This window comes from Dipteris shenzhenensis, chromosome 17 (genome assembly GCF_047967505.1).
Source record: "Dipteris shenzhenensis isolate YYH24624 ecotype China chromosome 17, Dip_SZ_1.0, whole genome shotgun sequence".
Taxonomy (NCBI): domain Eukaryota; kingdom Viridiplantae; phylum Streptophyta; class Polypodiopsida; order Gleicheniales; family Dipteridaceae; genus Dipteris; species Dipteris shenzhenensis.
Window position 1 is genome coordinate 45225466 of NC_141612.1, and position 24314 is coordinate 45249779.

Genomic DNA, 24314 nt, shown 5'->3' on the forward strand with positions numbered 1-24314 from the left:
AGAGGAGATGTGCATGTATTTTTGCTTAACTGTGAGACAACATATTGAAGATCTGGCCTAGTATGGCATAAATAAATCAAACAACCAACTGCCTACTGATATAGAGTGATATCACATGCACCACTGTCATCCTTATATGAGAAATGAAAATGAGGCTCTAATGGTGTGGATACTGGATTGCAATCCTCAAACTGAAAACATTGCAAAAGCTGTTCAACGTACTTGGATTGTGACATCTCACTGCTAGCAAATTGAATGCCCAGATAATAATGCAAGGGATCAAAGCTCTGACATAGCAAATGACATCTACAAGTCAAGCTCAAATGCTGCAATTTGCTCAGCATGTGTCACAGTAACAAGCATGTCATCCACATAGAGTACTAAAATCAGCAAATCTGTCCCACTCTTGCGGATGAAAGTGTAGCCTCTGTAGGGCATGTATCCTTGCATACCACTGGGGTGCCTGTTTCAATCCATAAAGAGCTTTCTTCAACTGGCATACCTTCCCTTCATAACCTTCAACCTTAAAGCCAAGAGGTTGTGTAACGTAGACTCTCTCTTGCAAGTGCCCATGAAGAAATGATGTCTTAATGTCAAGCTGATGTACCTCCCAATGAAAGTGAGGAGCAAAGGCAATAACAATCCTGATAGTGGTGATCGTGGAAGTAGGGCAAAAGTTTCTTCAAAGTTAATGCTTTGTTGCTGTGCTTAACCCTTTGCAATAAGACGGGCTTTGTAACGGTCCATTGAACCATCAGCTTTCCGTTTGACCTTGTATACCCTTTTAGCTCCAATGGCATGCTTGCTAGGAGGCAAATCACACAATTTCCAAATGTCACTCTGATGTATTGAATCCAATTCAGCTTGCATGGCCTGCAACCAATAATCATTTTCAAAGGCATCCTTATGGCATAGTGGCTCTTCATTGCATGTTGTAGCAACCAATGCAGAAGCATTCAAATTACCATGTTCTTTTTTGACAGCTGCTCTAGTATGGGTTGGCAAAGGAGCATCTTGTTTGCTGTCTTTGAGAGTGTCAAACAGCCAACAGGGAAGCAACCAAATTACCATGTTCTTTTCTGACAGCTGCTCTAGTATGGGTTGGCAAAGGAGCATCTTGTTTGTTGTCTTTCAGAGTGTCAAACCGCCAACAGGGAAGTCTTTTGGGCTCCTGAATTTCGGCTCTCTCTTGGTCAATAGTCCTGTGCATAATATCCTGATCAATCTGAGGCATATCAGGCTGTAAATTTTGCCGATTTTTAGACTGCATAAGTGGCTGTGAATGACCATTAGAAGTAGGAGGAGGAACCTCAGATGTAGCATCATCATGGGGGTCTGACTGAAACAAAGGCATCAAGCTGTCAAAAATATCTGTGGGGGCTGTTTTTGACAGTCCAGCAAAGGCATGGATGATGATTCATAAAAACCAACATCTCGACTAACAAAAACTTTGCCCGTGCAGAGTTGGTAGAGCTTGTAGCCCTTGCTTTTTGAGCTGTACCCAATAAAAATGCATTTGACAGCTTTGTCATCCATTTATGTCCGTGTCTGTGAGGGCACATGTGCATATGCCAAGCAACCATAAATCCTCATATGAGGAATCCTGGGCTTAGGGCCTGTCCAAGCCTCATAAGGTGTGAAGGTTTTCAATGCCTTGTTTGGGCATCTATTGAAAATATAATTTGCACACGTGACTGCATCCAACCACAATTTGTTAGGCAGTGCTTCCCTTTGAGCATACACGTGGCCATCTCCATGACTGATCTATTCTTCCTTTTAGCCACCGGATTCCGATAAGGAGTGTAAGGCATAGTGCATTGATGATGTATGCCACGTGAGGCCAAATAATCAGCAAATTCTTTTGACATGTATTCACCCCCCTATTTGTATTTATGTTGTTAATTTTCAGCCCACTTTTATTCTCTACCAAAGCAATAAAATGCTTAAAGCATGTGAAGACTTGGACTTTAGAACAAAAATCCAGGTGTACCTGGTGAAATCATCAATGAAAGTCACAAAATAGTAAAATCCACCTATGGCTGCAACTCTCATAGGGCCACAAACATCACTGTGAAATCAAGTACAAATTGCGGGTTGCACACTCTCCCATCCTTGGGAAATGCAAAATTGATGCTTCACATACATGCTTTGAAGGCATGTGCATCTTAGGAAGATCAACAACCATGTCCTACTTACGCAACTTCACAAGTGCTCCATAATTGAGGTGTCCAAACCTCTCATGCCATTAATGTGTGTCTGCCAAGGTAGAATCATCAACAGCATGTGCATCATCAAGTTCAACATCCTCCTTACATTTGTCATAAGCATTAAGTTTGTAAAGTCCGGTAAGCCATGTGCCAGCCAATACCATGGTAAAGGCTTGTGTAACATTGTAGAGTGCACAACTAACACCATAAAAAAGAACATGATATCCATAAGTAGCTATAGCTGAATGGATATGAGGTTTTTGCGGATGCCTGGTACATGTAATACACGGTCTAGAGTGACTAGACCACCCGATACTGAGGAATGGCAACTTGCCCAATGCTTTTTACTGAATAAGATGCATTATTGGCACATGTAACTGTTTCCCCCTTTGCTGCATTTGCAAGTGAGCTGAATAACTTCCGACAAGAAGTGATGTGCTTGCTAGCACCACTGTCAAAAAACCATGCATCATAATCATCAGAATTTGTCATGCAGGCATCATGAATAGAAGGATTGTACTGACAAGTAACAAGAAAAGCCCAATGCTGATCATGTGCGAAATTGGTTGTCTCATGCCTGCTGTCATTGGTACTAGGAGCACCAAAAACTGCAAGACTTTGACTCCTTTTTAGATGCAATTCTCTTCTTGCACTAAGTGATGTCATGCCCTCCTGCATTAGTTACATCTCTTCTTCTTCTTCTTTTCTCTAGAAGAAGATTCATAAGAGGAATGACCAACATGTGTATGAGTGGGCTTACCAGCTGAAACTTTCCCCTTGCCCTTGTTTCTATGCTGAGTGGCAAATGCTTGATCACTAGCCATAGAAGCATTTCTATTCACACGCGGAAAAGGTGGGGCAGCCGTTGGATCATTTGCGATCAAAAAATGCGCTTTGGTCTTCTTGTAAAGAAAAGGGCAACTAGCTGGTCAAAAGTATAGTGGTTGGCATTGCACTTGCTATAAAATCTTGGCTAAAGATTTGCAGCCCATGCTGCCCGATCTTATTCATGATACACAGATGGGCTTTGTACAAGCGGCCAGAGGTTTGGCCATTCTACTCTTGGATTTTGAGAAAGCTTATGGCAGGGTAGATTGAGGCTTCCTGGAGGGCACCCTTATTTGCTTTGGATTTCCACATGCATGGATCAGAGGTGTTTCCTCCTTATATAGATCAGCCCACAGTCGGTGCTTATTGGCGGAGTCAGGGGGAGGGGTTCTTGATTTCTAGATTAGTCCACCAGGGATGCCCTCTAGCTCCTTTCCTTTTTTTGTTTGTGGTTGAAGCTATGAGCTTCTACATTACATCTCAAGCTGAGATCTTTGTGAGACTTCCCCTCAGACGGGATGAAGATCTTCTAGATAGTGAGCTGGTAGGTGATATTGTTATTTTTGGATGCCACGACACATACGCTTACTTCTTTCAGGACAGCCTTGGATCTATTTTGCATTTTTGCAAGGGCACATATCAATTGGCAGAAATCCAATGGCTTTTGGATAAGTGACGAAGACACCCCAGATTGGGGGAATGACATTGGCTTCACTTGGGTTGAGAGGGGTGTTCGCGTCAAGTATTTGGGGTGCCAGGTCGGTATGGGTATCTCTCCATCACAGTAGCTTGCTTTTGTGTTGGAGATTATAGGGAGAAAGCTAATCTTGCCTCCGAGGTAGTGGTGGTTAACCAGGTTTTGTTGGCAACGACTTGGTTTGTATGTTCTTGCTGGTGCCATTCCAGGGAGTGCATTACTCAGCTCAAGAGACCTGAAATAAACTTTTTATGGAGTGGACTTCATGGCAGAGTCGATGTTGTAGCCAGGGTGGCTTGGGTGACCTTGATTCTTCCCACACCAGAAAGGGGTCTTAACATCATAGATCTGGATTTACAGTTTAGGGCCTTGCTGTGCAAGATGGTGGTGAGGGGACTTATGTCTGGGCAAGAGTTGTGAAAGGACTCCTTTATTCACAGCATAGATTCTTGTACGCCTATTTCGGGAGGAGACTTGTGCGGCAGTAACGGATGGATTTTTACTTCAACCCACCGTAGGTCTCCTTCCTCCCCTCTTATCACTACTATCCTAAAGGCTTGGGTTAGCTCCAAGAGTACTCTTCAGAGAGTTTTCCCTTCCTCTCGTGAAGAGATAGATATGCAGCCTGTCATGTGGAACAATAGCATACTTGATGATCATGGCAGACCACGTGGTGCCTCTCACTACATGCATTGGTCCAAGTGGGAGAGGGGCCTTGCCTCTACTATGGGATCCGGGAAAGATTTCAAAAATCTTCCAGAGGACCACAAGGCTCAGTTAGTAAGCAATAGGGAGTGTAGGTAGAATTCAGCAGATTGATGCAGGCATTCAAGTGGATTAGATGAACACAGATGATATGCCTATTTCATGTTTCACTTGGATGGGAGTTTTCACAAGAATGGCCATTCCTCTATACGGTATTGCTTTCTGTGATGTAGATGAGGATGCCTTGATTTTTGATGTCCTTGTGGAAGGCAGGCTATCTAGATTGACCGATGATGTGTTTTATTAGAGGTCGCATTTCAGCCTGTCAAGATTGTTTGTCTTATGGAGCATGGCTTAGACTCAGAGTGGCACATAGACCCTCACCCACATCTTGTTACCTCGGGGGCTTGGAGATTGTGGCTTTATGGGGGTGCTCTTATAAAGTTCTTGCACTGAGAGAAGAGCCTACCCTTCTTTTGTGACATGGTTAGTAATGCTAGGAGATTTAAGCTGAGTTGTAGAGGTTGGAGGCCCTCCAGAACACCCCATTGGGAGGGGTTTGAAGTTTCAGGTGACCTGCAGAAGAACTTTTAAAAGAGACACTGGAAATCCCTTAGGAATAGAAAAATCACTCTCTTCTTCTTTTGAATTTATATTCATGGTGGGATTGCAGTGAATGTGTGGAGATCCAAGTTCAGAGCTGACCCCACTTTTCCTTGTTGCCTTTCTGCTGTGGAGTCAGTTCAGCATTGCTTATGGGATTGCAAACGGGCCAGGATTACTTGGAGGGGGATAGCCAAGATTTTCAATACTTTTATTAGTTGCCCCTTCTTCATGACTTAGAAGTTAGTTGCTTGGCTCTCTCTTTTGGGGCCTTAGGTCTTCTATGAGAGACATGACTCCTCTTGGGCTTTATCGATTCGACGGCACTTAGTTGAGCCATTCTTTTCAGATGATATTCGTGCCTCACCCTTTAGAGCTGTACGTGCCTCTATCGACTCTTCTTGGGAGATGCTGGCGACTATTGAAACATGGCATATTTGGACAAAGGCATTGGATGGATCCCAAGTTCATCCTTCTCACACTTTGGCCAGTATATTATACATACACTGATGGCCATCTAGGCGAGCATGTAGGGGTCCTCTCGGGTAGCTTCTGCTAGGAGGAACGTTCTTTAGAGAATGGAGGGGCTCCCCCTTCTTCTCTAAGACTTACACAAGTTTGAGGTGGCACTTTCAGCCTCAACCTTGGTTGTTTTCTACCTCTTTCTGAGGAGTGTTTCTTTTCATGCATTGCATCATGATATATTTCCGCTTTGAGCTTGCTCTCGCCGGTTTTGTTCATACTTAATAGAAGTCTTTTTTTTGCCAAAACAAAACAAACATGAACCAACAGGTTCTTCTATTCAAACGCTAGACAACCCACAGTTGGGATATGCTTAAAGATGACCTAGCGAGATTCGAAGCTAATGATGAGATGCTGCACACACGAACTCACAGCATAGCTCTATGACACCTAATGTCCACCATGCTTTGACAAAATACTAGAGCACAAAACATCCCATGCATTTTCCGATGGGTCATCAACCCTGCGTCATCCAAACCATGCACACCAAACTGGCTACCATTATTCATCACAATTAATAGCATGCCCAAGCTCTTACACCATGCTCCACAACACACGATGATCATAGGAATTTGAATCCCCTGCTCAACTCCATAAGACAAGATGCGTCACCTAGCTTCCACCTTCCAAAGATACTGTCAACCAGGAACCGCTCAGCAGTAGTGTTTTCTTCTGTCAGTCAAATCTTTATACAGCATTGCAAATGCTGACCATGAATCCATCATGATAAAGCCACAGCTGTAATACCAATCGATTATGATGAAGCAATCACACACCAACACAAGACTTGCATTAAGCTGTAAGCACATGCAAAGCATCACTGGATTCTGAGAGGGATCTCTGCTCAGCCAATTTGTTTCCCAGTAACCCTCATCTGGTAATTGACCAAGACCCTAGACTTGCCTCACACTTGGCAACTTGCCAAGTGTCCCCCAATGTGCATATGGCCTTTTTCCGTTCACGTCCTCTTTTGAGACCTACAGAATTCATGCTTGTCAACATTGCCCCTAGGCATTACCCTAATATAATCACTATGAACAGTAGCATTACCCCAATATAATCACCATGGACAGTAGCACTACTGCAATATAATCACTATGAACAGTAGCATTACCCCAATATAATCACTAGGTATTACCCCAATATAATCACTATGGACAGTAAACACTAGAGATATCTAGTCCTTGTGTCCTACACCAAGAACCTTGGCATCCAGTATATGACCATTTTTCTCACTGGGAATACAAGGCACCAAACTGAGCCTTGGTTCACACATTATACCTTTTTATGTACATCAAAAATTTCAGTCTGTCGAAAGACTGTTGTCAACCGACAGATGCTACATTCTAATAGGAATTAATACTTAACATGGACATAAAGTTTGTATCATTCAAAGTCACCAAAACACCTTGTTGAACAACTTTTGATATGAAGCTGAAGGTTCGTATTTCCAGCATCACATCATCCATAATAAGTCCCAGGGCAGCCTCCTCTAGGAGAGTTACGTTTCTCAGGGATTGGAGAGACTCTCCCTTCCTTGTTCAGACTTCTACAGGGTTGAGTTGGCATTTTCAGCCTCAGCCTTGGTTTCTTTCTACCTCATTCTTTTGAGATGTTTTTTATTACATGCTTAGCATATTGTATTTCCGGACAGAGCTTGCTCTAGCGAGTTTCTTTCTCACTTAATAGAAGTCTCTTTTTTGCCCAAAAAAAAAAAAAAAAAGTCCCAGGGGGGAAGTGTTTTTTGTAATCGCATTTTTCCCTTTCAGAGTTGCAGTAAACTTGTTTTAAGATCACCATGTGCTTGTACAGGTACCACGATCTGCTGCCAGTGCTGTAGCTTTTGGAATGGGACTGTTTGCAGGGAAAGGAGCCCTTGGACCTGGCCTTCATAGGGCATTCTCTGTGATAAGTGACACTCGGCTACATGATGTACATCTGCGATTTTATGAGACCTGCCAGAATTACAGGGTTTGTTTTCTTCTTATGTGTTTAAAAATTGTGCTGGATTGATTGGCTTTTGAAACGAGGTTTCTTTCAATTTATTGTCTTGATCGTTGAAATGATGAAGTATAACGGCACGGGGTTGCAATTAGCTCCCATCATTGACAAATTGTCCTAAATGGTATACAGTGTAAAGGCCATAGGGGTATGGCAAATTGCACTTTGTGTATATATTGATCTAGTTCAGGTATAATTTACCCCCAGAGCTGGGCACTGAAGACTTCATACGAAGACTTCACATAAAGGAGAGCACTGACTTTAAATGGGCACCAAAACCTTTATCTGGAGGCTGGAGAGCAGTTACTGTAAATGGGGACGGAAGCCTTCATGTATAGCAGGCTTTAGCCCAAACAACATTGGTGCATCCAGAAAACAAGTTTATCTTGGTCTGCATTAGCATGGGTAACCCTGACAAGAATTGTCCCAATAGCTCCTAGGACTCCACATGGTTTTTTCCCTATGGGTTACTGTAATCTTGGTGCAATTTCTTGTACTCATGGCTGCTACCTTTATGGTAACAAATTCCAGGCTAATTTTTGCCTCCAGAATGCTGAGCCTTTTTCGAAGGTTTAAAGGTGGTGGCCCCAATATCTGCACTGATTTCCTCCTACAAGCCAGTATGAACCTTTGCAAATTCTCCACACTTAATGGAACCTGTTTTATGCTGTATTTTCATCTCCATGCTGATCTTACTTTGGCGTATTTTCCAGGGCCCCTCAATTATCCCAAATTCTCTTGTCCAATGGTGCTGTCATTTTATCTCCACACTGCTGATTAGATGCAGGACTTACCTATTGTAGGTACTGTTATGAGTCAGGATGCCTTATTGGATTGTGGCTTGGGGTTCCAGATTTTAGTTATACTACAAGGGCTTCGGTTCTAAGAAATGGTAGCTGGGAAATTTTTAGTGATAGTTTGTTCTAACTGTATTTTGTTTTTTCCTGAGTTTTTATTTACACATCATTTTAGTAACCATTGAGAGTATTATGGCTCCCTTGCTTGACTCCCAACTTAAATGTTTTGATCTTCATTCTTTGGGAGAGTTTGTGGCTAACATTCGATTTGTTTATGTAGGACCTGAAAGCATTGCGCATGCCCACAGTTGCTTCTGTACAATATGAAGTCTATGCCCAAATTGCAGCTTCTCTAGCGGAACGCTCCAAGTTGAACATAATAAGCCACGATATCCCATCTCTCTGGTTTCTTTGTAAACAGGTCAGAAATCTTTTTCATCCAGTCACAATTTATCTGTAGAAGTTCGATTTCCGTCTCATCTAAAACCATGAGGAAATTTGAGTCTTATTGGAAGGGAATTTCAGCTCGATGACAGACTCTGAATCTTTCATTCATACGAATTGGCCAGGCAGCTTTACCGCTCCTGTTTCTGCTGGATCATTCAAAGTCTTGTCGGAATTAAGGCGTGACATGTGTTGGTCCAATGTGTTTTCGATTTCAGCTCACAATTTCCTATAAAAAACAGTCAGCTCTGGTTCTCAGCAAGGGGCATTTGTGGATCTAGGATATTAAACTGTAGCAACAGGAGCCGTTCTTTGCTCTCAACTATCAGAGAGGTTTCTCTTCATCATGTTCAAGGAACATGTGTTTCAGATCGTGCTTTTGTTGGAGAATCAATGCTCTACCCTCTAAACGTCCACTTAGTGTTAGTTACTCACCTGCAAGGCCAAAAAATAAGAAGCAGCCATGATCGGAGGTGGATGGATGCATGTGACATCAATGTTCAGCCATCTATCACCTAGATAGAGGCCGATGTGTGGACAGCACCATAGGCTGTGAACTCAGCCACAAAACAGGCTGGCATGCTAATGTGGCAGCTTGGCATGCTGATGTGGCATGTATGCCATGGTAGATTGCCATGCATCAGGGGGGTGTCTGGTCGGCATTCATGGCGGCAGAGATGGCATGGCATAGGGCCATGTATGCAGGATGATGATGTGGCATATGGCCATGTGTGATGATGTGGCAGGTCGGCCTTCTGATTGGCCTAGGTCACCTACTGGTCAGTCCTTGACATATAAAATGGGAGAGTCTCCTCTCCACAGCATCATGTCAGGTTCTTCAATGCTCCAGACCAGGAGACTAAAAGGGAAGGAGCAGGCTTTGCGCGCGCAGGCTTGCACTCATACACTCTCACGTATGTGAATATTTATCAATATTTTCTGCTGCTGTGTTTGCATGTGTACACGTTCATACTTCTCACATTGCATCAGAGCCTAGTGGGCTCTCTTGTAAAGGAGTGAAGATGCGTTCGGGATCAGCCAATACGAACAACTCTCAGTGAGCTGATCTGCATCAGTATCAAGACAAAGGCTACCCAGGGCAAGCACCGGTTGCTTTTAGGAGGAGGAATCTACAGCAAGGAGAGGCAACAAACCCTTGAGATTCACGCAGCCATCAGGACATGGAAGTACTTTCAGTTTGCTGGTTTTGGAAGCGCAGGCTCTCAGCTCTTACCAGAGAGCCAATATGCCTTTTCGTGGTATCTTCCTATTCCCAACATCGGAGAGAGAAAGCTTGATGGAGCAAGTATCCACCCTTGGAGATTAGGTTGAAGAGTCTCTTAACTTATTGGAGACTTTGGAAAGTGATAGATGGTAACGGGATTGAAGTATGAAGACTAGGTCATGGATGCCTTAGCATGCATTGAAGCTGGGAAAGGGATCACTTAGCCTCTGTGGATGAGAACCTGGATACCAAGACTAAAGCAAGGCTTGTTCTAACCAAGCTACCTTTTAGTTAACAAGGCTTTGTGACAGCACTAGCCACGAGTCAGAGGAGCAGCCCAATCTTATTTGAGGAGTTTAGAGCTATGTTCTTGGAAGAAGAGTTACTGATGAAGATGGTATGATGGCACAAGGATTTCTTTGCCTAGGCGAAGTGCAAGGACAAAGGAAAGTAGGGTTCTCTAGATAAAACGATGGGCAAGGTGAGGGGTCTTCACATTGGAAGAAGAAGAAGAAGATCAAGTGTTTCTACCCCTACAAAATGAGGCACCATACCAAGAATTATAAGAAGAAAGAAGTTGACAAGGATGACAAAGAGAAGCCCAAGGAGGAGTAAGGAGGACTCATCCCATTGGCAGACATCACAAATTATGGAAGGTTGATAGACAGGAGGCTCAAACAATTGGATTGACCATGTGTTATGGTTTTACGTTGGTAGGAGGTTGTGTTTCTTGCTCGAGCAAGAAGCAACCTATGTTGGACTCTCTTTGAGATGCATAGAATAGGGCTTCTTGCATTGTGACATCATGCAAGGTAGTATGGCTTAGATGGATCTTAGTTAATATGGGTGTTGGGCATGATGATGCGACTATCCTTATTACAATAGCAACTGTGTAGCTATTACAAAGAATCCAGTATTCCATGCCTAGATTAACCACATAGAGGCTCAGTACCACTTTGTTCAAAAAAAGATAATCACCAAAGATATTAGTTTGTTTTACAAAGAATGCCTTAGATACCTCCACAAAGGCGCTCAGCCCAAGGGTAGCTTCTATATCTTTTGAAACAACTTGGACCTAAGCAATAGTCCAAAAGTTTGGACATTGAAGGGGGGTGTTGGAGAATTAATACTCCACCCTCTAGACATTTGCCTAGGTTTAGATGCTCACTTAGGAGGTCATGATTGCAATGCATCTAGCTTTTTAGGATCCATACGATTGGGATGTAATATGTCCGAAGTACCAAATAATTCACACTTGGATTCTGACACGACCCCGCAAGATCTGACCCTATCACTGACCTAGAATCTTGTCCTCAATCCAACCAGAAACATAGCGCAGGCGACTCGATCCCCTCGACCACCCCCGAGCACGTGGACTACAGCTCGACATCCATAGGCCCGTATCTAACCTAGGCATCCCATACCACCTGAGTCTGTCCAGAGGACCTTCGATACACCACCTGTGATCTGTCATGTAGATGGCCAGAGTCCTGGCCTGGGTCCAAGCCCCATCCACCATCATTTGAAGAGCGCTCACCTGAACTATACAATAGCACTGGCCCTCCCTCTATATAGAAGGAAGCCCGCTATAGATAGCACAATGCTATGAATAGCTCCCTCCATATAAAGCGAGCACTATATATGAATCAATCTCTATATATAGCAATCTTGAATAAAAATAGCCATCCAGCCCCATGCTATCTCGTAACCCACGTTAACCTGCTATCCAACCCTAGGTACACCATGCACATGACATACTCCCCTTCCTCTAAGAACTCACTCCTGAGTTCACCAGAAAGCCCGAAAAATCTATATGAAGATGAGTCACTGCGAATAACTATACTCTGACTATCAGCTTGAGTGTGCTATACTTTCCATGAGATTCAAATCAAAGAGAATCTAAGGCCAAAGCCACAATCTTTGATAAATACAAGGAAAGTAAGTCTCTCAATCTAAACAAGGTTACATATCGTCAAGTATTCTCCTCGAGAAATCAAGTAACACCTGAATCCACAGAGTTAGTTCCATTGACATATCCGCACACAAGCATGGTAAAATCCGTACCTGAAGGTAAATGATTCTATCAACCTTATCTATTGAGTTCTAATTGGAAATTTGCGAAAAAATATTCATCATCCTGAATACCCTTGAACTCAAAAATCTTAGGTTGAGATCGAGGAATCATTGTTCGAACAACCCCATGAGCCCCTCGAGGTCAATTCTTGGGTTGCAATTTCTATCAACCCTAATTTCTTGAATTACTTAGTATTCAGAAAATCCCTCAACAGAATACCCTTGCAATTCAAATTCTTGGGTTGAAATACATGACAGACTTTCCATGGTAGAATAATTAGGTATCAGTTCATAACTCATGATGGAAGAATCTTCATGGAAGTATCAATGGGCAAAATTCTGACCAAAGATACGGTTCCCCCCACAGACATGAGTGGTCTCAGATGTGATTTGAAGAGGACAGCCACCCCCTCGGAGCCTCGTACTCCGCTCTCTCCTCAGTTCCTTCGTGTAGGCTGACTCCCAAGTATATCATGTCATTGTAGGCAGCCCTCTCTCAGGGCTCTCATGTGTCTCAGTGTAGAAGATCAGGTCTCTTTCAGTGTATGTTTCTGAGAAGCCCCCTGTAGACCAGAGGGTGCCATTGCAATTCCACACCGCAATCTTCAGCTTACTGTGTGCTCTCATCTCGTGGGTCTGACACCGTCATGTGTTGTTCATTGCACCTTCTTCACGTTCCCCCCTTTCTGCCCTCTCTCGGATGATCACCTTCCCCTCTCTGTAGGCTGCCCATTTCCCTTCTTGCCTTGCTGCCATAATTCACACCGTCCCCTCCCTTCTGTGCTCTTGTTGTAGGAGTGTGAGATCATCATCCAAATAAATTTTTGTGCCCTTCAGTGTGGTCCTCATGTCCTTGAGGGTGGATCTATCATTTGTTGTCCGCAATTTAATCACCATGAGCCTTGTCGGTACATCTGCCTTACCCACTCTCCAAGCTGATTCACAAGTGAGGTTGATGCCCATCTTTTCAAATAAAGCCTTGGCATCCGACATGGGGGTATCTCCCACTGTTAGGCCTCTTACTAGTACACTCATAGCCTTGCTGTTACGCCTCTTTTCCTCCTCCAGAGTTTCAGAAATGAGCTCTTTTTTGGGTGCTATTATGCCTTTTTTCAGTACATCCTTCCATGCAAGCATATCTGCCATCCCCTTTGTGATTTGTTGTGCGAACTCAGCAGGTTTCCCCTACATAGTGGCTTGTAAGGCTGCCATTTCTTTCTTGAGCTGCACATTCTCCGATTTCAGCTCATCAATGAGCTTACATCCCTCTTCTGAGGTCCCCTTTGTGTCCTTGACCACCACCTCTTGGTTCTGTACACTACAACAATTGGTACGATGCAGAGTGCAAGGCTTATCGCCAACAGCTCCGACTTGAAACCAAATGTCACCTCCTGAACACACCAGACACGGTACGCAAGTACCGACGTCTCGTACGTTGGAAGAAGCATGCATTTCTTCGTCGAAATGAGGAGCAGCTGCTGTACATCTTGTACAGCAGCAACTCTAAGGATTTTTGGCGAAGATTCCTTGAGCGTAGGTCTCCGTCACCCCTCACCGACACGAGAGTCTGGCACACATATGCACACCATCTTTATGATGTCCCACACCAGCCCACTCCAGATCTCATATACACACCTCGCCCCACCACTTGCACGTTGTTCACCAGAGGGGGAGTCAAGGACGCGAGATTGAAACTGCACAATGGCCGAGCTAAGGATCACGAGGGGCTATGCACTGAGTTTATCGCATATGGAATCGACATGTTAGCCCCGATCCTAGCAAAGCTATTCAATGACGCTATTTTCCTTGGCTTCCCCCGCACCCAGACACTCAACACCATCACCCCCATCCACAAGGCAGGGGATCCCATGGACCCGAGTAACTACAGGACTATCATGATTGGACATGTGATGTCCAAGATCTATGCAGCTGTATTGGATGCGTCGGTCAGCCTGTTCGCAGAGATGAGAGGGCTCAGAGCAGAGGGTCAGGCCGGTTTCAGGCGAGACCATGGAACTATGGATCACATACTCACACTCAGGAGTGTCATTTAGGAGGCCAGATCACGAAAGAAGAGGATATATTACTGCTTTATGGATTTTTGCAAAGCCTTTGACACAGTATCTCGAGCTCGTCTCATCACACGCCTACAGACATTGGGATTTGATTAGGAGATCCTCTGGGCAGTCATGGCATTGTATGAGAGAGTCTCATGCCGAGTTCGGACAGGCGGAGGCTGGACAGATGAGATCTTGAGTACCATAGGGGTCAAATAGGGTTGTCTCTTATCACCGACCCTGTTTGGTCTCTACATCGATGAGCTTGAGACTTTCATGGGGGCGTTCGGAGGGACCGGTTGCTCACTTGCAGGGATCATCATCAGGATTCTTCTTTATGCAGATGACGTGGCACTCTTGTCGTCCACACCCGAGGGGCTCCAACTAGATGTACTACTGGCTTTTTGTTTATCCCATGACTTGGAGGTCAACCTTGGCAAGACCAAGGTCATGATCTTTAACACCTCTCGAGCAAGCATGCAACGGAAGCAGTTTACTTTTACTTTCGGTGGGTCACCAGTTGAGATCGTATCCTCATACTTTTACTTGGGCGTCATCTTCTCTGGCCCAATCTTCACGATGAGACTAGCGATGCAGGCCAGACTGAGCAGCGGGTACGCCTCACTGGCTCGGCTAGAGAGACAATGCTTTCACTCCCACTTCCAGGACCCTCGGACCAAGGCTCCTCTTCGATCTCCTTGGTCCGACCAGTCGATATGTATGGCAGCCCTTGTTGGGGGCCTGACATGTCAGAGATAGAGTGGACACGGGTGGAGCGCTTGCAGATCCTCATGCTCTCACGATTGATCCGGGGGAAACTGTCTGTACCACATCACATCATTCAGGCCGAGTTTGGTGCTTCTTCACTCCAGCTAGATGCAACCTTTTAGACCATCACATATCTACACCGGGTTAGATCATATGGGGACTGCACATCAGGGAGACAGAGGTTGCCATGGTTGGCTCTCAATTCCTCCATGAGGTTGGCAGCAGAGGGAGACGAGCAATGCTGGTATGCGCGGACACACAGATGGTTTGTGAGACTAGGGTTCCACATCGATAGGATACCTCCTTTTCAGTACAGTTTAGATGCCCCTCCAGTACTCCCACCCACCATCCCGATCGGGCCACACACCAACCAGGTCATTCGAGAGGATCTCCTGCAGCTACACACCTTTAGGACCTGGTTGGAGCCGAGGGAGCTTCAAGTGAAGCTGAGTTTCTACAGAGATTACTGTCTTCGTATTTCGGAGGAGGGATTCATCACACCTTCGGGGTACACTGAGCTTCATATGCCTCACTCACTATGGATCTCCATCGGACAGTTTCGGGTATCATCACACCGCCTCCGCATAGAGAGCGGCAGAGCAGAGGGGATTCCTAGGGAGCATCGCTTATGCATATTGTGCGATTGTCAGGAGGTCGAGTTGGAGGAGCATTTTATTTTCAGGTGCCCAGTGTACTACGAGATACGCGGTCGCTACCACTACCTCTTTAGAGACAGCTGCAGGCTCCTTTCCAGATTCCTCGCCTACCCAGATCAGAGATGCCTCGCGGCCTTCATTCACGAGGGGGTCCGACACAGAGAGCACTTACTCAGGCAACGGGGCTTGGCCACATCATCAGACACCTCTCAGAGTAGGATCACAGAGTTCTTCCCATCGAGTGACATTGATCGTCCAATCTCTAGCCGCAAACATGACAGAGACCCCGACCCGAGGATCGCAGCACGACACACGAGACATCGAGGGTACACACAGATCACTCTGGGGGACCTCCCGTCATTGTTTAGACCTGAGATATGTTCCACAGGAGTCACGGTGGCTTTGGTCTCGTCTAGGAGACCGAGATGCACAGCACCCCTTGACGGGCGCCAGCGTCCCATCACCGGCTATGCACTGGCCAGGGCGACATGATATATGGAGGATTCCGCTCCGCTCCAGTCCTTTTCTTTTCATTGTTACATCCAAATGTATTTGATTATGTATGATCAGACTTAGGATTCAGCATGGGTGATGATGCTCGTTTCAGTAGCTTCACCCTCACTGTGATTTGTATCAGGTTTTCTTTCAGTCTCATAGACCCATCGGTCATCCGAAGACTCTAATAAAATTTCTTTCTTACTTTCTTTCTACCAGTGGAGTCAAATGGGAAGATAAGGGGAGAGGGAAGGCAATCAACCTGATTAGGGGTGAGACTATTCCGGAGATCATGCCAGCGGCAAAGAGAACAAGGAGTGCAACAGGAAAAAATGGACCTTCTGCAAAAAAAGGGAAGCATGTGGAGTTTGATCTCAGCCCTTAGTCTCGTAAAAAGAGGAGTCGGAGGCCCAAGAAACATTACAAAACTTCAGATTTGCATATTGGTCAAGGCCAGGAGGTCTACACATTGATGAATGATTTGAAGGGGAGGACAACAAATATAACTTTTGCACAGTTACTTGGTTTGTGCGCGAAGCTCAAGAGAGAATGGAATAAGTTGGCTAATCCCAGGAAAATTAATGAGCAGGAACCTACAAGAGGAGAGATGGAGATGACGTCCGTAGAAGATCTTCTAGATTTATGCCCTGCAATGGATGCATGGTGTGGAGGTATGAGTGTTGGAGAGGCATATGTTGATGGTGGTGCACAGATAAGTGTCATGACTCAGGCATGTATGGAGAGGTTGGGGCTAAAGTTGAATGCACATTCAGATTTTAGGGTCCGATTGGCAAACCATGCGAAGGTGAAGTGTCTGAGTATATGCACGGGAGTAGTAGTGGATGCTTTTGGAGTATCATGTTGCATTAATTGCCACATTATGCGTGTTGGTTTGGGAGCATACCCGCTGATTTTGGGCAGACCGATTGGCAAACCATGCGAAGGTGAAGTGTCTGGGTATATGCACGGGAGTAGTAGTGGATGCTTTTGGAGTATCATGTTGCATTAATTGCCACATTATGCCTGTTGGTTTGGGAGCATACCTGCTGATTTTGGGACCTTGACTCAGACAGGTGGGAGCAATACAAAATTGGAAGATGGGTACAATTACAGTGCATAATAAGAAGGCAAAGGCCAAGAAATTTGATATGAGCAGTAGACGAGAAATAGAAGAACCAGAAGAAACAAGCATGGAAGAGGATTAGACAGTGAGACGCAAGAAGAAAGTACTATATCTGAGGAGGAGGGACAAGTGTCATTTCTGTTGAAGGAGTCTGATGCATATGAATTGTAGGCAGCAGAGATACAAGAAGCTAAGGAGGAGAGTAAGCTTGAAGATATGGATAACTTGATGCAACCCCCATCTTCCCAGACAGAGAGAGAAGAGATATTGTTGTCCATGCTGAATTCCAGTCTGGAAGAAGTGGAGAAGGAGTATATGAAGGTCATTCATCAGTATCCAAAGTTGTTTATTACCTCACATGAAGAGATCAGGGGTTTCAGATGTGAGCCAATGCACATTGAGCTAAAAGAAGGCAGCAAGCCTATTTTTTAGAAATTGAGTAGGACACACAGAGAGCTTTTGACTGTGCTGAGAGAGGAGTTAAATAAGTTGCTCAAGGCTGGGCTGATATATCGAGTGGAGCATTCAGATTGGGGCAGTCCAGTGGTAATCATTCCTAAGCACACAGGAGGATGGAGAGTATGCATTGATTACAAATCTCTCAATGCGGTAACAAAAAGCAATGATTATCCTCTTCGGATACTTCCAGATTTCAATTGCAGAGAAAGATCAAATCAAAACTACATTCATCACACGCTGGGGTTGCTTTTGTTACAGAGTAGTGCCATTTGGATTGAAGAATGCACCGGCATGGTATCAAGAGAATACTGATGAAGTGTTAGTCCCTTTCATTGATAAATTTGTGAGAGCATTTCTGGATGATATATGTGTGTACAGTTCTAAGAGAGAGCATGCATGGAGGCTAGATCAAGTGTTTCACAAAATGGATGAAGCAGGAGGACAGTTCAATCCACGGAAATGCCATTTGGGATGCTCCAAAGTGAAGTTATTGGAACATATAGTATCTCTAAATGGCATTGAGCCTGATCCAAAGAAGGTGAAAGCCCTTATCTTACTTCCAACTCCCTCTACATCAAAATAGTTGCAAACTTTTGTGCAAAAAGTGAAGTATATGACAAGATCTATACATTTAGTCTCTCAGTTGTTGTATCCTTTGCAACAAGCTATGAAAGAAGAACGTCTGCAATGGAAAGATTGGCTGTAACCCATGTTATAGCATCATGGGCATCATTGAGTTTTTCTTGAAGGTATGCTAATTAGTGTTTAAACAGAGCTTGCTTAATAACAACACCGCATCCATCATGTTCACCCTTGCCATGGCTAGACCTAAAGAAATTCCACATCATGTCTAGACCAGTAAGGGATTTGAACCTTGATTTGGACCAGATGCTGTGGGAGCCATCTTATTGTAGAAAGGAGAAGAGTCCCGTTATATGAGGCCTGTGTATTATGCTAACAGAGTTAGGACAGAAGCAGAGAGGAGATATACAGAGGTAGAGCTGATTTTATCAAGCTTGGTGTATGCTTGCAGGAAGTTTAGGGCATATCTTGTCTCAAAGCCATTTGTGGTTTTGACTTGCTACCCTTTATTGCCTTAGCTTGTTGATAATTCAACACTTTCTCGAAGCATGATGAAGTGGTTGGTTGAGCTATAAGAATATACTTTCTCATTTCTAGCAGATTTGTTGACATACAAAGAGGTCAAGGCAGTAAAGAGAGTGGATAGCAAAGGGGTTGCTGATTTTAGACATGAACACATATGCTGCAGATTTGGGATTCCCCTGGAGTTACTTTCAGATAATGGTCCTGGATTCAGAGGAGAAGTGACGGATTACTTGTGCAGTAAGATGAATATAAATCATAAATACATCACTCCATATTACAATCAGTGCAATGGGTTGAATGAGAATTTTAATGGAGATTTCAAATTGATGATGACTAAGATGATGGAAAACCATACCAAAAACTGGGATTTGGAGATGAATCGAGTTTTGTGGGCATACAGGGTAGCGGTGAAGCACATCACTCAATTTTCTCCTTTTCATTTGGTGTATGGGAAAGAAGCAATACTGCCACTGGATGTGGAAATACCAGCTTTGAAATTTTTGGTTGAAGAAGGATATGAGCCTGTAGACACTTACAGGGAGAGATTACTGGCACTGCAGGTGATGCAATTAGACAGGGATTTGGCTTTTGAGCATTATGCCCGAGTGCAAATGCGGAGGCAAGAGTTAGAAAATGCAATAATTAAGAAAAAGGAAATCAAAGATAGAGACTTGGTTCTCAGATACAATAGCAGATACAATAGCAAACTGGAGTGTACTTTTCATACTGTTTTTTAGACCAAGTGGGAAGGTCCATACAGAGTGGTCCGTGGAGAAGAAAGTTGAAAATGGAACTTATCAATTGACTGATTTAGATGGTAAGAAACATAAGAAGAGAGTCAATGGTGTCTGGTTGAAGAAATACTTTGCACGATTGATGGTAGCACTGAAAGAGGAGGATCATGAAGATAATGAGCTGTGGCAGAACCGGTGGAAGTCAGTGCAAAGTGAAGAAGAAGAAAATTTGGATCTTTCATCTCTTTTTGGCTCACTGCTGGACATGAATGTCACATCAGAAGAAAGGGGTTGCTAGAGATGTGTGGATAAAATTGTAAATATGTTTCTCACTTGTTGCATGCTGATGGGTAGGTACATAGCTATGTACATAGCTCATGGTTGGTGGCTTTGAGTTATGGACACTCTCATAAAAGACTCTACACTGATGTAGATATTTTCTTGAGATTGCAGATACGTTTGCAGGGACTCTCAGGATATGATGATAGAGCTGTGTGGGGACATCAGGCACTCCAGAGCAATAGGTGTGGGATGACATGTCTTTCATTGTTATCTTGTGTTATGTTTATCTTGTCATGAGTGGTTCTCGATTTGTAAGTCATGTGAGCATTCATATCCTGGTTTGAGGGCTTCGGTCATATGTGGCAATCAAGCAGTGAAGGTTTAGGTTGTGTATAAGGGTGTGCTTAAAGCCTAAGGTTGGGGATTAATGGACCTAAGGTTTAAGAAAACCTTTGAGAGGAGTAAAAAGCATGGATGATGTGGTTTTTTTTGAAGTAAGGTAATCCATGCATGCAAGGGTAGGCTACGTGATGGCGGGTTGAATGTTCTGGAGGATGAAGGTGGCAAAGTGTGTGGAGAAGGCGGCTGGAAGATCGTACTGGAAGAGAGGGGAAGGGGGACACATATAACTACGGGGGAGGATCTCAGAAGGGAAAGGGAGCTATGGAGAGCTGGGGCGTGGCTTCTGGGGGAGATGGTGAAGAGACCATTGCTTGGAGGCGGATGCTTTGTGATGATGCGTGCACACGGGTTGGCTAGCTTCATGCGAAGGATGGGGAGGAAATACGCAAGGTGAGATACGTGACAGGTGACAAGATTATGAGAACTGCGGGGCATGGCTTCTGGTAGGGAGGGTGCAATCATGAGCTTGCTGCAGGTTGTATTCCATCAGAGGGTGTGAGCTCGCAGGAGGTGTGCTGACTGTGATCACATGACGGGTTACGGGTGCTTTTGATTGAAGTCTTGGGAAACTTGGCCATGGGATCTCAATAGTAGAGGCTTGGAGGAGACAGGCGACGCGAGTCCAAGAGTTCCAAGAGAATTGTGAGCAGGAGAGCAATTGCAAAGCTTGTAAACATTATGTGAAGGAGAGGAGACGAGCTGAAGCAGGTTGATAATAACGTTGGGGCCTGTGGGGAGAGATTGTTGGGACGCGATTGTGCAGCAAGAACTATCTTGGGCAACAGAGACTTCCTGAGCTCTGTGTGTAAGAAATAGACCATGATGCTCGGATTCTCACGTGAAGGTGAGGCTCGCAATTGATGGGAAGCCGCATGTGAGCGGGAAGCTAAACCTGGGAGTGAAGTAGAAGGGTGACGGGTTCCTAGATGTGGCATCACTACTGTGTATAAGGAGCTCTGGGAATTTTGCTGGTGCAGCTGTACTCTACAAGTATTTTTTGCTTAGAAATGCTCGTTTTGGATAGACTAAAATAAAATGTTATAATCTGCACAAGCAATGATAGCTAGAATGAAGAGAATGTGGACTACTTTTTTATTAGCCTTCTCCTTTAGTGCTTGAAGGAACATGGTGGAGAGGGAGAGGGAGACAGAGAGAGAGGGTAGGCTAGGGAGAGAGATAATGATACTCAAATGGAAACATACTGAAAGGAAACGGAAAATAAAGAAAGAGAAATGCATGTACCACAATGAAAGGACTCATATTGAGAAGCTTGATGTAGACTTCTTGATGTGTGTTGATGTGACACGTAAGTACAATCATATATAGGATAGGCACACAAACTAGAATACCAAAGTGTATATGGGATATCTCCCAATATGACATGTGGCACTCACACATAAGACTCTACTTGAAGTCCTAGTAGAAGTTAGAACACACTAAAACACACTCAACTCGACTTCAAGTTCTAACACCCCCCCATGGAGGAAAGTTGAGGGACTAATGGAATGGAATCAAGAACATAACATGACAATGATGGACTAATAATCTGTGCACCCCATGTAACTCAGAGGCTAAAGTTTGAGCATGTTCAGAGGTTGACAAAGCACTCTCATGGCTTGAGACTCAACATGCTTAGAGACTCACATCTTAGCATGGCTACATGATCAACTCATAGGTCTAGGAATACACCAACATCATGAAACTCGGCTTGGACGGATAAAGAGATACATCAAAGTCAATAGACAGGCTCCCACAATACATCCCCCTCTTGGCTCAAAAACACGGTGACATGGAGGCGCACACCATAGATAGAAAAGTAATACATCATTTTAGGAGGACTATCCAACGGTGAGAACCTTTATTGATTCCATTACATAGGACTAAGACTCCTGAGATTATTACAATCAATTTTTTGGGAACTACCCATGGCACAGTACCCAAATACATCAAGCTTCACACAAACAAGGAAAAAAAAAAGAAGTAGATCTCTCAGATGAGAGATGCTTCCCGAATAGGTGCCTGCACAAATGTGCACATCCTCTGTGTCGATGAAGTATGTCGATGAAGATCATGGTGAGGATGGCCTGAAAATATGTCGATGTTGTCCATGGGAGAAGCTACCAAGGGCAAAGTCCATGACTCTCTAAATACAAGGTTTTAAGATTAAAACAGCCCTAAATTTTGAAAATTAGGGTTTCTGCAAAAAATCAAGGTTCCTCAAGTTTTGGGGCTTTTCTGAATTTCTTGCATGGAGGGCTTCTAGCAGCACTCAAGAAGCCCTAGATCATGAAAGTCCCAAAAAATACTAAGTATCCAAGATTTTAGGTTTAAAAAACACAGTTTTGACTTTTTTCTCAGATTTCAGCACTGGATTTGCTGTTCAGAGTGTCTTCCAGCAGCAATAGATGTGCGTAACTGTAGAGATAAAGGAGGCAGCTGAAAAACGACCTTGACCAAACCCTAAATTGTAAAAAACAGTGTGGCGGCTGATAGAGACTGCAGATTCGAGCTGTTGAATAGCTGGAAAGTGGCTCTACAATAGTCACCCAGCCTGTAGGAGCTACTTGGAGTTGATTCCGGGTGATGACGTGCCTCCAAACTTCCTCGAAATGCAACAACAGCCTACAAACTTGCTGAAAAAGAGGTCTAGAGCAGTCACCCTAGCTGGAACAGCAGCTTAGAGTGAAGTTTTCATGACGAAGAGCTCCAAGACCAGCAACTTCATCTTCACCAATGACTGCAGCTCCAAGCTTGAGTTTGTTGAAGAAGAGCAGCTCATGGAGAGGCTAAGGGTGAGATGGGGGCTGTCTTCCAAGAGGAAAGAGGGAGTGTATCTCCTCTTTCTTGGCCTCCCTCACCTCAATCCATTGGAAGAGCAGGAGGGTAAAGGAATGAAGGAAGGAAGGAGGGAAGATGAAAGAAGGGGAGGAGGAAGAATGGCTCTGAGATACTCAAATGGAGATACTCAAATGGAAACATAATGAAAGGAAACGGAAATGAAAGAAAGAGAAATGGAAGTACCAAGACTCACTTTGATAAGCTTACAAAATGAAGGGACTCACTTTGATAAGCTTGATGTAAACTCCTTGATGTGTGTTGATGTGACACACAAGTACAATCATATATAGGATAGGCACACACACTAAAATACCAAAGTGTATATGGGATATCTCCCAATATGACATGTGGCACTTACACATAAGACTCTACTAGAACTCCTAGACACACTAAAACACTCTCCACTCGACTTCATGTTCTAACAGTGCTAGCCTTTATCATGGGTGAATTTTCCTTTCATCTCAAGAATGTTGATAGAAACTTAATATGAAGATTTTTCTATAAACGGATGCTGAAGTTTGTGTGGGTGTGTGGATATGTATGTGCGAGAGCATATGTTTATACTATGGTCTACACCCATTGTTGGGCACTGATGACATCAATGGGGATATCATAGTAGGTAGTCAGCTTTGTCTGAAATTTTCAACTTATCCAAAGGTAGTGTTTGTTGTCTCATTGTGTTTGCCTGCTTGTTTCGTAAAATTTATATTGCATCTTTTGATGGTTTTTTCATGTCGTCTAGGGACAATACTTACAGGCTATCACCTTTCTGTTCTCCATCGTGGGAACATGAAACTTTCCAAGCCTTCTTCTGTTCAGCTCGTGTTTCTCTTTTCCTTTGGAGGTCCCTTTTCTAATTCGCCTTTACTTTTGGAGGTTAAAAGAAAATATAAACATCAGTGGAAGGCGGGGGTGGGGGTTGATGTGAATTAGTTTTTATTATTAAAGGAGCAAAACCTTCTTGCTGTTTGACCTACATCACTCTAGCCACTGACCTCCTTTCATTGCTATGATGCCTCGATGCACTATGTAAGAAAAGTTTTCATCCTAGAGAAACTTCAAGCTGTGCTCAGGGATTTTGAATTGGTATTAAACAGATATGATGAAGATTTTCACTAATTCTTTAGTGTTTATGAAAGCTCCACAATGCGCTTGCTTTGTATTCAAGGCTAGCAATATAAGATGATTACATGGTGTGGAATCTGGATGCAGCGTCAAGGGTGTTTGAATATCTCTTGAAGACATTATGTGAACTGGATTCACACGAAATGCATTATATTGTTTTAGCACA

The 24314-nt window shown here is 43.9% G+C and overlaps 1 protein-coding gene across 3 annotated transcripts in view; it reads left to right on the plus strand.

Annotated features, from left to right (window-relative positions):
• The window catches only part of LOC147892178 (uncharacterized), a 180536-nt gene that overhangs the window by 69073 nt on the left and 87149 nt on the right, over positions 1-24314 (plus strand). For all 3 annotated transcript variants that reach the window (XM_087388266.1, XM_087388268.1, XM_087388267.1), the window contains exons 5-6: positions 7375-7533; positions 8641-8781. In XM_087388266.1, coding sequence (XP_087244392.1) covers positions 7375-7533; positions 8641-8781 — 300 coding nt within the window. The remainder of the gene's footprint in view (positions 1-7374; positions 7534-8640; positions 8782-24314) is intronic.